At 30.8% G+C, this 14,576-nt stretch overlaps 1 protein-coding gene across 8 annotated transcripts in view; it reads right to left on the reverse strand.

Moving 5' to 3' along the window:
• Positions 1–3,631: 3,631 nt before the first annotated feature.
• LOC145961499 (dystrophin, isoforms A/C/F/G/H) overlaps positions 3,632–14,576 on the reverse strand; it is a 425,853-nt gene continuing 414,908 nt past the window's right edge. For 6 of the 8 annotated variants that reach the window (XM_083081735.1, XM_083081731.1, XM_083081730.1 and 3 more), the window contains 11 exons: positions 9,806–10,065; positions 9,268–9,426; positions 8,794–8,930; positions 8,335–8,539; positions 8,011–8,096; positions 7,596–7,923; positions 7,400–7,511; positions 6,677–7,315; positions 6,443–6,557; positions 5,726–5,833; positions 3,632–5,214 (listed from right to left, as the gene is read on the reverse strand). In XM_083081735.1, the coding sequence (XP_082937861.1) occupies positions 5,120–5,214; positions 5,726–5,833; positions 6,443–6,557; positions 6,677–7,315; positions 7,400–7,511; positions 7,596–7,923; positions 8,011–8,096; positions 8,335–8,539; positions 8,794–8,930; positions 9,268–9,426; positions 9,806–10,065 (2,244 nt within the window). In that variant the 3' untranslated portion in view covers positions 3,632–5,119. Of the gene's footprint in view, positions 5,215–5,575; positions 5,588–5,725; positions 5,834–6,442; positions 6,558–6,676; positions 7,316–7,399; positions 7,512–7,595; positions 7,924–8,010; positions 8,097–8,334; positions 8,540–8,793; positions 8,931–9,267; positions 9,427–9,805; positions 10,066–14,576 lie in introns of all 8 variants that reach the window. The other 2 variants (XM_083081733.1, XM_083081734.1) reach the window with 2 other exon arrangements.

Raw genomic sequence — 14,576 nt, forward strand, 5'->3', positions numbered from 1 at the left:
TAAATTTAATTGAAATTTTTGCAAAATTCATAGATAAATAATAGACTCATCAGGTTCGTTCTCTTTCGAAAATTCTGTGCACTCACTAGACTTCTGCACACTTTGCGATCGTGTTCTGATCTATTTGCATTTCTAACAGTTTCTGTAGACTCAGCACTTCGTGAGAAAAACAGTGCCACACCGAAAGGAATGCTAGGAATTTTCCTTTTGCACACATATATATTAGAACCTAGTTTTATATTAACTGAACAGAAAGAAGAAACATTTTTAAGTTTAGAGAAATTCTGTTCCTTTAAAAATATTACATAACTTCGCAAACTCTGAAGGTAGAATATTATTTTAAAGATACACTTTTGATGAATCATTGAAATATTCAGATAAGAATTAATGTAATACAACATAAGTAACATTATTTTTGACATCAGCATAAAGAAAAACATAAAAAAAACTTTATCGTTATTATCTCATTTGAGACACATTGATTATACAAATATAACTATAATGCTTAGGCATTTAGCTCGATATTGAATAAATGTATGCCGTATTTGAAATCAATTACGATCGGCCTTCGTAGCATGCACTAAATTTCTGTTTATGCATATTGATACACATGTCACGTATCAATGACTCAATCGCTTGTATTGGAACTTCTACGGATATACATACGTGTCTCAAGATACGGCAACGGCAGAATATTAATTCTGTTTTTACCAAGAGGACAAAATATAATTCTTGTTCGCGAATATTAAGAAAATTATTAAAATATGTATCTACGCTTTTTAAAAATGTCATATATTAAATGCATATATTTAATACATCCAAATATTAATGATGAAAGACATGTGTAATATAAGTAAAGAGATATAAAACTCTGTCATTATGTCATCTATGATAATGTACGTGGAGAAAGAAATATTTATTATAATATTATATATAATTTATTATAATTATAACATATCTGCTTTTCATTTGTAATTTGCAAAATGCGAATTAATGCGATTTCCATGTATTACACTATTTTATGAAATAATGCATAACGCACTGATGCGATGCAGCAAGGTCATGGCCATATACGTTAGTAGTAAGCAAGTAGTATATATATATATATATATATATATATATATATATATATATATATATATATATATATATAAGTATTGAAAGTCTGAATCTTTATGAGAGTACATTTCTCTCACAATCATATAAGCAGTATTTACACGCATATCGTGCGTGTGTTCACGCTATGTATGTTCAAAATAGCACATAAAGAAGCATTAAAGATGAAAATCTTATAATTAGTTCTTTTTCTGAAGAATTTGCATCATGAATGCGATTAAAAATCCTTGATAACGATGAAATATTTCAAGTGTACAAAAGCATAATTAATTAATGTAACAAATAATCATACAACATAATTATTAACTAATTTTTGCAATGATTACGTTGCCTTATATATATTTTTAAATATAATAAATAAATATAATAAATTTAAGTAAAATTAATAAATATAATTAAATATATTTTTTTTATATTTTAAATATTTACTTATATTTTTTTATAAAATGTACGATTTTATTATTTCGCAATCAAACATATACTGCATATATAAAAAATATAATCCGATATAATTATATATAGATGTAAAATATCGAAAGTTTTAAATTACACGAAATATCTTTAAAAAAATTTAACTTAAGTTTGTATGTCTTTATAAATTGCATTATAAATTTTCTTTCAAGATTCTCGCGTCAAACTGCTGACAGCGCGTTGAAATTTGAGTTAATGGAATGCATTTATAAGATATGCTAGAATTCACACTACTTTGCTATATTTCTGTAAAATTACATGTTACACATATGTGAAAATATCATTCTTTATCAAATAACTTTTAAAGGAATTAGATTATTCCATTTCCCTTTAAACAATTTTTATTATGTCTCGTGTAAAAGAAGATAAAATTTCTTTATATATTTGTATAAAATATATAATTACATAAAATAATGTTGCATAAAAATCGTTATTTATTTATTTTACAATAAATAAGAATGATTGGAAAATGTGTTAAATAATTTCATGAATAAAATTCTGTTATGTATATTGAAACTAAGTCAAGTCTGCATTCATTGTATACTTTTTACTTGTTGATTCACTTACGATTTCCTCCGAAGGATGGTTAAAACCGGATCAAATGAATGCCAGTTCAGGCAACGTCCTTGTGCCGTAGAGTTGTTCTGACCGAGAATTCACTTTTTATATCGATGCGTATTCACGTAATCTTTTTGTATCGAAATAAACTTTCAATCTCATACACAAATATTTAATTATTTCTTTATTAATTTACTTTTTATCATTCAATATTTTGTTAAAATTGTTTTATGAGCATAAACAAAATATTAATAATGTTTTTGAATGTTTCTAAATATTTTTATTTTTTTCGAATTTTCTAAATATAAAAATCAACATCTGCTATTTCTTTAATATATCTGACGATATATTTAGTCTTTTAGATATGTGTATTGGCGCCATGTTATCCCTTATTTTAAGAAAAAAAGGCACGTGCTAAGGCTGCCCAAGACACAGATGGTAACATTTTAAACTTGATTTCTTTGTACCATACAGGACGTGACTAAAATAAATTATAAGCAGCTGCAGACCGACGATATCTGTTATAAAATGGCTATAATTTTTTTCACACTTTCATTGAAAAATGATATGAAATTTTAGTTAATATCTAATGATTTATCCAGCGACGCAGAAAAAGGAAAGTTGTTTGTGCAAATTTGCATAAAATAATCTTTAGGTATGAAAACTTGATAGTACTTGGATTGAAATGTACGTATTGAAATGTATTCTGTCTCAAACTTGTGTTACTTTATAACAAGTGAATTATTTGCTAAATAATGAGTTACATATAATAGTAGTTACATAAATGAGTTACATAAATAGTTACATATAATATTTATTTAATATATAATATTTTATAAAATTTTATATGTTGCAATAGTAGATAAATTCTATAGACATTATACATTTCTCAGAAAAATTTTTGACAAATTCTTTTTTCAAACCGCATAGATGAATGTCAGAAATGTTATTGTATACACTGTCCATTATAAATTGGATTCGTCGTTTAGAATAAATTCGTTATTAAGAACCGCATATATTCTAAATATATTCTTTTATCTTTTTTCAAAAGGTTTTTTAGGAATTCCTTCTTAATGGAATTCAAAATGTAAAATATAATTAATTTTAACTACTTCATAATTAGGATCAAACAAAATATTACTAATTAAAATATAGCTTTCTAAGTTTGCTTACATCATGCAAGTGTGATGTGTTGAATTTGAATACATATTTTTAAACAATTAATTAGTCAATATAAACACAAGAAATGAACATGTAAATTTTATAAGAACCAAATGTAATGAATAATTTTCAATCTTAGAGATTATCTATTGATTACTTACCTTTTTTTGTTTTCATTAAAGAATTTATATTTTAAATATTATAAATATATCTCAATGCAATAACCAAAAATATAAATATCAATAACTTATAAATGTTATATTTAAAATTTGTTATATCAATAATTACTATAACAAATAGTTGTATAGAAAAAAAGTATATGAGATTTTTTATATCCATTATTATTTTTATTTAAGCATTTTGTCCCATATCATTTCAGTCATATTACAATATATTACAAGTAACGTAGTTACCTGTTTGATGTACGCAGTATATAACTTCATTTTTATATGACTAATTCTCTCTAAAATTTTTTAATGTGTTATATTAATGTATGAAATCGCAAAACCCAACAATTTGTCAACAGACTACAGACGGAGCTTGAAAAAACATATTCGATCATTTTACACTCTATAAAGTGAAATCAATCTTTTTGTGACTTAACGACGGCAAATAACAATATATTCATTATTATCTGACATTTATTCGCAATGTTTATCGAATTGGTAAAATATGATATTTTTTTTCGAAGATATGTATTTTACATTTCGCAAACAGCGTCCGCTCGTAATATAATAGTAATATAATAATATTATTAACATATGGCATCTATGTGATATGCATAAAAAACGTTTAATTCATTCAAAATATAAAAATTATCCACCAAGAAGCAGATTGTAAACTTTAGTAACAGAACCACGGTAAAAAAAGCTCATATTTCAATAATATCGCGATGAAGTATTTTCTAGACAACTTTATTACATATTAGAGAATACAGCCTACAGTTTATTAGTTAGGTACTTATCAATATATTTTCTTAGATATATAATAACATTCGGCAGGTTTAAATAATAGACATTGCCGTTTAAATTTATTTAAAAAGTATGAAAAATCATGTAACTGGATAAAAAATAAACTTGAAAATCGTAATGCATATCGCTCTCTGTTTTATTATAAAAGATTCTCTTTCTTTTGTGTGATTATATATGTAAAATTCAAGAGCGTCAAATACAGGAGGTCAGATATATGAATTCTGTCTATTTCCCATTATGTGTCGTCTAGAATCGCAACATGTACATTGTGTAAGTTACGTCGAGGAAGAGCCCGTGGCAGTGAACAGAATGGGTATGTAAATATAAACTACGATCTATAATAGATTATGTGATTTGATACATTGCTTTTGCATGCATTAATGATATTTTCTTCCACATGTGTCTCTTTTTTTTATTCTCATTATATTCTCTTAATTGTGTTTGTATAGTTTAGCTAGCAAGCATAACAATTGATTTCTCATTACAATTAGTTTTATGATATGACATGTCAATATGTAATAAAGTTACTCTCAGGGGACAGCGCCGAAAGCCAAATCATAATCGTCTTATTGATATAATTCAGCTATACAATGACGTATATCAAAACTTATAAAATACCCAAAACCACCACACCACGAGACGAGTCCCCTGACCCTGCATTGCGTGGCAGATATACCATGTACTTGTCTCTGATATGCGTATTAGAGCCAGACTTGTGTGTTATTGGTCAATGATTACGATTAAACGTTTACAATCGTGAATATCAAATGGATAGCATGTCGATTTAACCGAATTTTAGCGTCATCTAATATCAGCATTCGTTGATGGAACGGTTGCAATTGTTATTTGAATGCCGGTGGTGCTCGTTGTCCATTCGTCTTCGATGTGTCCTCCGTCATGACTGTCACCAATTCGCCTACAGCTTTTCCTAAGTCACCTAAAATAAAAAGAGAAGGCTCTTTATCATTCGCCTGTCTTCTCATTAACGCTCCTAAGATCCAGGAAATATGCTGCTAAACTCACAATTTATATTTAGACAATCAACGCGTGCACGTATTCAAAGATTAGAAACGAAGGGAAAAGCATTAAAAGAAAGAAAGAAAAGAAGAAATCAAGCACAGGTATATAAAATACATGATTAATATTAGAGATCTATGCTATTAATTTAATTAATGTATAAGATTGTGCTCATTGCATTACCGATAATTGTGAATAGCAGTTTTATTTTGCGTATCTAATATTAATATATCCAAGCAAATTTTTTAAGCCCTTATAAGGGAGAAGCATAGTGATCTCACCTTACATCCATTCTGTAGCGTGAAAACAGGAAAGCAACATTATTTAAGTTTATATCAAGCACAAGTGACATGCATTATAAAGACAGAACATAATAGTTGGTTATACTACATGATTGACACACAATCACAAATTCATATAACTGAACGAACCTGCCATGTGCAATAAATTGCCCACATTATGAGCAACACTATGAGAATGTGGTGGCGGTGGTGGCCTCTCTAAACTGCTGACTCTGCCTTCGTTTGAATTTCCACCACCTATGTTTATATACCCAATAGCAATAAGCTTATCTAACTTTTAGTATATGATTAAATATATAATATAACACAGGGTATACAATAGGGATTCGTTTTATAATTCATGCAAATAATGCTAAAAAAGTTACAATATTCTAATGTTGCATTGCATTTTCAATTAATTTTGTAATTATATGATATTAATAATATTAATATCATATAATATTAATTGATGATGTAATTTTCTTAACGATTTTATTAATTTATTAAATTTTATTGATATTTTAAAAGACTAGGACATATTAGAAAACAATTTGTTTTTAGGAAACTATAAAAAAGATTTGCTATTCGTATTCATTCCATTATATCATAGATGTATTTATCTGATTGAAATCAATGAATCTCTATTGTATTATATATGTAGTTAGTACAATGCCTATAGAAAGACGTTAATATCCGATTGTTCCATATTAGTTATAATAAGTATGTATGATAATCTGATTGATTGAATGCATTAATAGCGATCCCCAATTAAAAAACTTTGATATATCATCCCACAAATATTATCAGTCGTTTATTTGCCAAAAATAATTAAAATTTGAGCTGTAATAGAAATGAAATGTATTGTACCTGGAGAATCATGATAATGGCCATTCATTTTTGCCGGAGAATCAGTCGCCAATTGTGATGCTGTTACACTTCGAGTTTGTAAAGTTCCGGTCTTTGATGGTGAAGAAGCGTTCGGCTAAACAAATTTAGAGATTGATCTAAATTTTTTAAGATTTTTTATTTCATTTTCAAATAATTAGAAAAATTAATATTGAAAAAATAAGATATTTAAAATGTAACATTTTTGTGATATACCTCATCTAGAAGCTGTCTAAGTCTCTGTAGCTGCGCCTCCAATTGGCGATTATGGTCCTCGAGTAATTGCATGCGCGCTTCTAATCTACCTTTGTGCTGCCTCAGCAGTTTGGCTTCCGCAATCATATCGCAATCGGGTTGCCTAGTACTATGACCATCTTCTGGCGTCGAACCAGGGGTTTGCTTCGAGCGCAATCTTTCGTATTCCGCTTGCAGCGTCGCGTTCTCCTCTTCCAATTCCCGTATCATAGCCTCAAGCTCTTCCCTCTGCTCGGCATCAATCGCGGCCATGACTTGAACCGGACTTCTTGGTACGTTAATGTTATCGCCGCCATTTAGACTCTGACAGTAGTGCGCTATTAACTGATGCTCGTCATCACTGTCCGGTGTGGAATTACTTCTTGTGCGCGATAGTTCAACTTCGGCGAGTCGAGAGGCATACATCTCCAGACGGGAATGCATGTCTTGACTAAGAGAGCTGTGCTGGGGTGAAGGTGCCGGGCTTTCCAGCGCGTCCCCTTCTAAGACAGTTTGCACAGGCAGATAACCAACTCTAGGATGTTTCTTGAAGTATCGTTTGGATTTGAATTTGTTACGCAACGCACGCGTAAAATCGCGGACATCTTCACCAGACGTCGTCTATAAAGTGACAAACATGTCGCTCAATATATACGAATCATTTCTTTTGATAATATTTAAATTATATGAAGATAGACGTCTTACCGCAGTGCAATATTCTTGCATCGGATGTGTTAGCTTATGATTTTTTGCTTTACGTCCTGAGAAGAAACAATTCTGACACATGTCGAAGTTGAAGCATTTCAAGCAACGGTATCTGAAAAATTCGAATATTTTTTATGTCAATATATTCCCATAATTTTAGATGTTATCGACTCTTTCCGATAAAAACGAATCTTACCTGAATCCTATGATAGGATACTCCTTGCATATATTGCATTTAGCTTGATGTTTGGCTGTTTCTGCCGCGGATAGTCTATGCAGTACTGGTAACCAGACCATGCTTTGCGGTTCTTGCTGCAGCCAGCTTAGAAAGTGCACGGCCTCTATCTCGTTCTTATCCTTTCCTGCCTTCTCGAAGCAACTACGAACACTGGGTTCGATGTTCGAACCTCCAAATGCCGCGACTTCACCCAATTGTCTTGGTACCTGTATACAGTCATGCAACAAAAGTCCCAGCTTTCGTTGATCTACCAATCTATTAGGATCTGCGATCAAGCGGAATAGATCTGTAAATATCATGAAAGCATTTTAGAGACACATTAAATATAATTTATAAATTATTATTAGAGAGAATTTTAATATATTTTACTTACATCTGTATTTTTCCTCCAAGTGTCCCTTGCACAATAAAACCAGACCGACTTTGAATGAAAGTACTCGAATCTGACCAGTACGTTGGCTAAAAATTACAACACAAAATTTCATGATTATTGTATTTTGAAAAAGACTAATCTAGAAAGAGAAAAAAAGGAAAGAAAAACTAAAATAGATTTAAAAAATATATACATATAAACAAGATATAAAAATATGAATAATAAGAATTGGTATATATCGATAATTTAATACTAATTTATACGGTTAAAACTAATTCTTCAATACTAGTATTATTTATGAAACATATTCTTCATACAACGTACCTATCATATACATTGAGCAGCCAATTGATAGCCAAATCAATGCATAGCGGTACGGACACCTGCGCCGGATTGTCTGCTGCAATTACTTCGTACAGCGATGTTAGTACTGTTACCATATCGGGGATGTCAATCAGTTTATCATTTTGTGCCCGAAGCCCGTGTGAATCAAACTGTTCCAACGCGGTGGAAAGGCTCAACATGTCCACTGAAACGATAAAAAAAAAAAAATAAAATATTCATCTATTTCATATAAATTTTCATTTTTATGATATCGGTTAGCTTGCTAAACATGCGTTGAATATGTCAAGAGGAATAATATCTAATGTCATTCTAACGGTACGCCACTACGGACGTGTAGAATGTGATTGATCGAGAAAATTACGATAGTTAATGAACACATGGTGCTAACCAGACAGCAATAAAGGAATGATTGATCGCTAAGAATGCGAAAATACTCACGGCACAGTCGCTTCTGAACGGTACGCAGCTTCATGGCGGTTCGGTATGCGGAAAAGCGAACTTCGTTTAGGTCCGCGAGAGAAGACATCAGCTCTATCATTTTCGGATGATCCCAATGCGTAGTTTCCAATTGATGGCTGTAATAAATAAATTTCAGATTAGATATCTAGGTTTAATTGTATGCACGAATAAATACATAAATTGAGCGAGTTTCAATAATTTTCTATATTAAAAAAAATTTTTATGACACAGTTATTATGTCTCTTTATTGAAATTGAATTAAAAAATTATCAGATATGTAAATTATAAATATTAATAGTTAGATATTTAAGTAACTTGGAATATGTTTCTTAGAAAATACAAGAGCCGGTCGCGTTATAAGGAGCAAAAGCTTTTAATCGTGATGGAAATAACCGTGTCGCGCTGTTTAGGAAACTCAAGGCGAATGTACAAGATGCAAGGAAGATCGATTACTTGATATAGTAAGGCACTTTGGCGGGTGTGAGGGCTCTCTCCCATGGTGGTTCTACGCTACTCGCGAGGAAAGCCTGACTACCCGGAGTGCTGCCATCCTTCCCGAATCCGCTTAGCAACTTGTAACGTTCGTCAACCGCGACTTGCAGCACCTTCCACCTGTGAAAACACAACGAAAAAAAGTTAACATCGTAAATTCATATTGAATTCAAAGCAAGAACCGGCGTAAAAATAAATTCCATACATAATGTCTAATTTGATAAAAATGATATCGGTGAGAAAAAAAGTGAAATCCTTGGATGGTTGTAAAAAGAAAATTTCAAATATCTCTACAGCATTTATGTGTTATAAAAACATGATTTAAAAAATCGATTTGACAAATTACTTGAAGAATTTATCATTGAAATCCAATTTTATAGTTTCGAAACATAGTGTATATATTGTAAAAGCAGCTAGATAATGAACGATATGCGAGTTCTGTTTAGGACTCTTCTGCTAGAAACCGCGAAATAAATTTTTGCGGTTTTCAAAGCCATACCTGGTGTTCAGATCTTCGAGTTTCGCCAGTAAAGCGTGAGAAACGATGACGCTGCTTGACGCGAAGACGCTCGCCTGATCGTTCGCATCCTCGATGTTCCTCTGAATAGGTACCAGTCGTTCGCCAAATTTCTGCAACTGCTCGAGCAATTCCGTCGCCTCGTTGGCGTCATTTGGATTCTGCCAGCCGCTCTGGATCGCCTCGGCCGCGGCCATCCGCGAGGAGAGATCCTCGAGAGACTTTTGGAAGACACATATTTTCTAAAATTAAAAAGGAAGCATTAAATTAGGATATTTATTATTTAAATCTAAAAATATATAATCAAGATAATATAATATTGTTTGATAAATTAATTCGTTATTTAAAAGAAGGAGAATTTCCATATCAAAATTCATAAACCTAAAGTCATGAAGCTAATATGTATTTTATAATTAAACTTATTAAATTTGAAGAAATTTCATTATTTTATAGTTGTGTATTTTAATAACATTGCTTTCATCGCTTGTATAAACTTGTATGTTTTATATAATTACGTGCTTTACTTATTTTAATATACTTTTGATTACATCGTGCCTCTCTCTTAATTAAAAAATATATGTTATTTGGGATATGTTTATATTTTATGTTAAAAAAGTGCAGTGTATTTATAAATTGATACACATGTAAAACATACATTTCATTGTTTGCAAAAATATTTTATTTTCGATGAAAAAATTTTTTGTCTACAAATCTTTATATATCCATGAAAATTTTATTATATCTTCAATTTCGTTAAATCACAAGACGCGGCATATAATGAATCAAAGAGATTACCGTTTACTAAAGTGAAGAATAAAAAAGTCTTCCGTGAAAGGATGACAAACGATACTGATTCGCCAAACATAATGAATCCAGAAAGTATTTCTAGCAAAAATATGCGAGAAAAGAAAAGCATATAAATAACAATATGTATTTAATACAGATAATTAAGAAGAGAATTAATTAAGATAATTAATATATATTTGAAGAAATAGATATTTCTAAATATCTAAATAGCAATGTATGTGACATTTTTAATTAACAGACATTTTCCACCTAATGTTTGAATATTTTGCTATCGCATCAATAGTAACTCGTTTGCAACTGATAATATTCAATGGAGTTGTACTCAATGGAATAAAATAACGAACGCAGCAACGTTAATTAAGATATTCACTTTTACGCGATGTAAATTCGAATTATTCATTCAGAGCAATAGTACCCGATGCAATGTACAATGTGCAGGTGCATGAAACGTCTGGGTTGTTCTTGTTGCCGTAATTACGGCCAAAAGTGGTATTCCCAGTGTAAGAGAAAAAGTTTTACGTGGGCGGCTATTTGCGAGCAGATAGAAAAGTCGGAAGTAAACTACATGCATAAAATTTTACGATCGTTCAAGTTATACTTATCGTATTAGCATTTACGTGTATACTTCAGGAGAACTCGCTGTTATAATTAGATGAAGCGTAATCAAATTATGACTGTTTTAATTTTGTTTTTCGATTTATAACTGATGTGCATTTACCAATGAAACGAAATCCAACTTTGTTTCTAATTAAAATATAATTTAATTAGGCAGCAAAATATTTAAAGAATAAATTTTCTTTTTATACGTGTTTTTTTGAATTGAAAACAGATGAAAAGAGATGAATATTGAAATTATAACAGAGATAGTTTTGATGAAATGTTTCATAAGATATAAATACAAAGAATAAAAATATATTCAATCGTATTTTAAATGATAACCGATTTCTTTTACCCCAGTTATAAAAGTTGAGAGATTCTGTATTTAATTTTAAATAAACATTACTTTATTCTAGAATTAACAAATATAAAATTTAATTACTAAAATATTTAATTATAAAAATTATAAAATTAGATATCTCTAATTATATTTTCATTATAAAATAATTAATAAGTAAAAATTAAATAAATGGAGTCTAATTATATTTTCGTTAAAATCTACTTCAAATTAATCAATATGAGAACGAAAGAATTCTTGTATAGAGAAAGAAAAATTGTTAAATATTTGTTGCTATCCAAAAATGACTTTCCCTTAATTTTATTTAAAAAAAATGGCTGTCGTAAAGAAATGAGAAAGAATCTAAATCGAAATAAAAAGAATATAATATATAATTTCTTTGTCGCGAAATAATCTCTCGTTTTTTCTTCTGGCACTTTACGAAAGAGCGTACAAACGCAGAAAGGTACGGGACAATTGCTACGTACAAATGGCTAGCTCTTCCGATCTTTTCAATTTTCATTCTCAGACAAGGCGCGGTAACTGGCGTCGCGATAAAATTCTCCGGACATTTATCAGTCGGCGATATATGACACGGGAGAGCAGAAAGAACGGAAAAACGGAGGACCGTCTCACGGAGGATGGCATTTGCATTCCAAATAAAAGCCGTCGACGAACGCTAAATCGCTCTAATTAGTCGTCTCCCTATGGAAGTGCTTTAAGCATCCCTTGTTCCGAGAGCGGGATAAAGAAAAAGGTGGACGCGTAAAAGCGGAGCGCGAATGCAAGAGAAAGAGATGTCGGAGTCTTACTCTGGCATCTGTGACAGAAAGGAAAGTGGAACGACGATGATCGGACCGATAAAAATGCCGCGTCCAGAAAAAGCTGAATCGTGTCTTTATGCTTAATAATTTAGAAAGAAAAATATTATAAATGTGAAAAATTATACCGATGATAAAATCGTGCAATTCTAAAAGGCGAAAGTTCAAGCTGAATCGCTTCAAAATAAAGCTCCTAGCATCTTACAATACTGTGTTTTGCGCTGTTAAAAATGTTAAATAGCTCGTAACAAGTATGTCAATATTAATTTCTAAATGAGTAATATATGTATAAATGTTGTGTGTCATTTTCATATAAGAAGATTTAGCACACACGTATAATAACTTAACATATTATGTGAAAAATAGCTGTTACATAATTACGACTTCGAGCTAAAATGTATAATTTACGCATTTAGATCATTATATAAATGTATATTATAAATACTGCATAACCCATGACGCGAATTGTGTCCGACATAAAGCACCTCCAATATTATTCGTCGCTAATGGAGAATTATTGTGTTCAATATAAATGTAATTATATTTGGAACGCTAAAATGCACTTCGCAGCGCTCTCGCGTGTGTCTGTACGAAATTGTGTGAAAAAATTAGTATAATGAGCGAGTTTCTTGTTGATGAGATTTATTTTAACGCGCGCACGCACGCATGTATGAATGCTTGCACGCACGCACGCACGCATTTGGCATTCCGATTACGTAAAAAGTACGAGATTAAGATAGTAATTTGATTGTACAATGAGATCTCTCTGCATGCATGTTCGCGCAAGGTCAGTGTAAAGCACTTGATATGTCTAAATCAGCACGCATTAAATATCGTGTCTCGAATACTGCTGGGATATGAAAAGAGCAAATTTTAGCAAAAGCAAAATAAAAAATAATGATGCTGAGAAATTTTATAATTATATACATATCATTTTTTATCGCATCAAATATCTTTATATGTGAAATTTGGTAAATAGAATTTTGAAATTCTATTAATATAGAAAAGAAGATAATATTTTAAGTAATTAAATTAATTTCTAAACAACTCAAGTCGTATAATAATTCCAATTTCAATCACATATAGAATGCTTAATTTTTCTTTGTATAAATACATAAATGTAAAATTCAAAAACACTTTCGGAAATTCGAAATCTTAAGTTTAAAATCGTTGAATTGGTATTTATATTCGACTCTTTTACCTATATAATAAAGTTTTTAATTAAGCTATTGATAAAAAAGTATTTTTCTGGAGAAACTATTCGGTGTATTTCATCATGTTCAATTCTTAAATAACATAAAGATAATTGAAGAGCATTTATGTGTCGTAAAAGCGCAGGAAAGATTCAATCTTTATATGTGATGAGTTTTTTTAATCAACCACAATAATTCCCTCGGATAAAGTACCACAGGAAGCACTGACACGCTAGTAAATGACATAGTTTCGTTCTGTAGTAAATAAAATTACAACGGGTAAGAAAAATATAAAAAATAAGAAGAGCAGACATTTTTTAAAAACCAGAGTACCCGAAAGTTTAATTCTAGACACTTTCTAGTAAAAGTCACGAAATAATTCCTTGATTCTGATTGACTTCACCGTATATTTTTCAGCAAAATAAAATCGCTTCCCAAGCAAAATTGCAATAACAATTTTGTAAAAGAAAAATTGAGCAACGTAGAACAACGTAAGGCGTAAAAATTGCGGTAAAATTCTGCACGAAAAGTTAGTTTAATTTTGAACCATGTACAAGATAACATGAATTTTTCCTTGTATTGCCTCTTTCGGTATAAATGATATCACTGTTTTATTTAGGACCGGAGAAAAAATTCGTTACCCTCGAATCTTTTGCTCTTGCAAATAAGTTGCTTTTCCTGAAACATGGCAACGAGCAACTTTATTTAAGCGTTACTTTCCATGTCTCTCATTAAAGGATCTCTTCACTTGATTTTCGCAATAAATCACGTTGAAAGAGTTCCTCGACATTTTCTCGACTTTCACTGAAGTGACGTGAACGCGAGTGACGGGGATCGTGCACCTGGACGTCAAATAATCAATGGGTTCGCCGATAGTGTGAGATCCTCGCGCGTGAAATCTTCGGAACAAAAAGGCCGAGGCCGAAATAATTTCTCGCCATGGCATCTGCAATGTCATTTATATAGTCAACCGGGCAATTAAAGTTAACTCGACTGTT

Source organism: Camponotus vicinus, unplaced genomic scaffold, assembly GCF_025532165.1.
Source record: "Camponotus vicinus isolate PSW18456_S1 unplaced genomic scaffold, iyCamVici1.0 SCAF_11, whole genome shotgun sequence".
NCBI lineage: Eukaryota > Metazoa > Arthropoda > Insecta > Hymenoptera > Formicidae > Camponotus > Camponotus vicinus.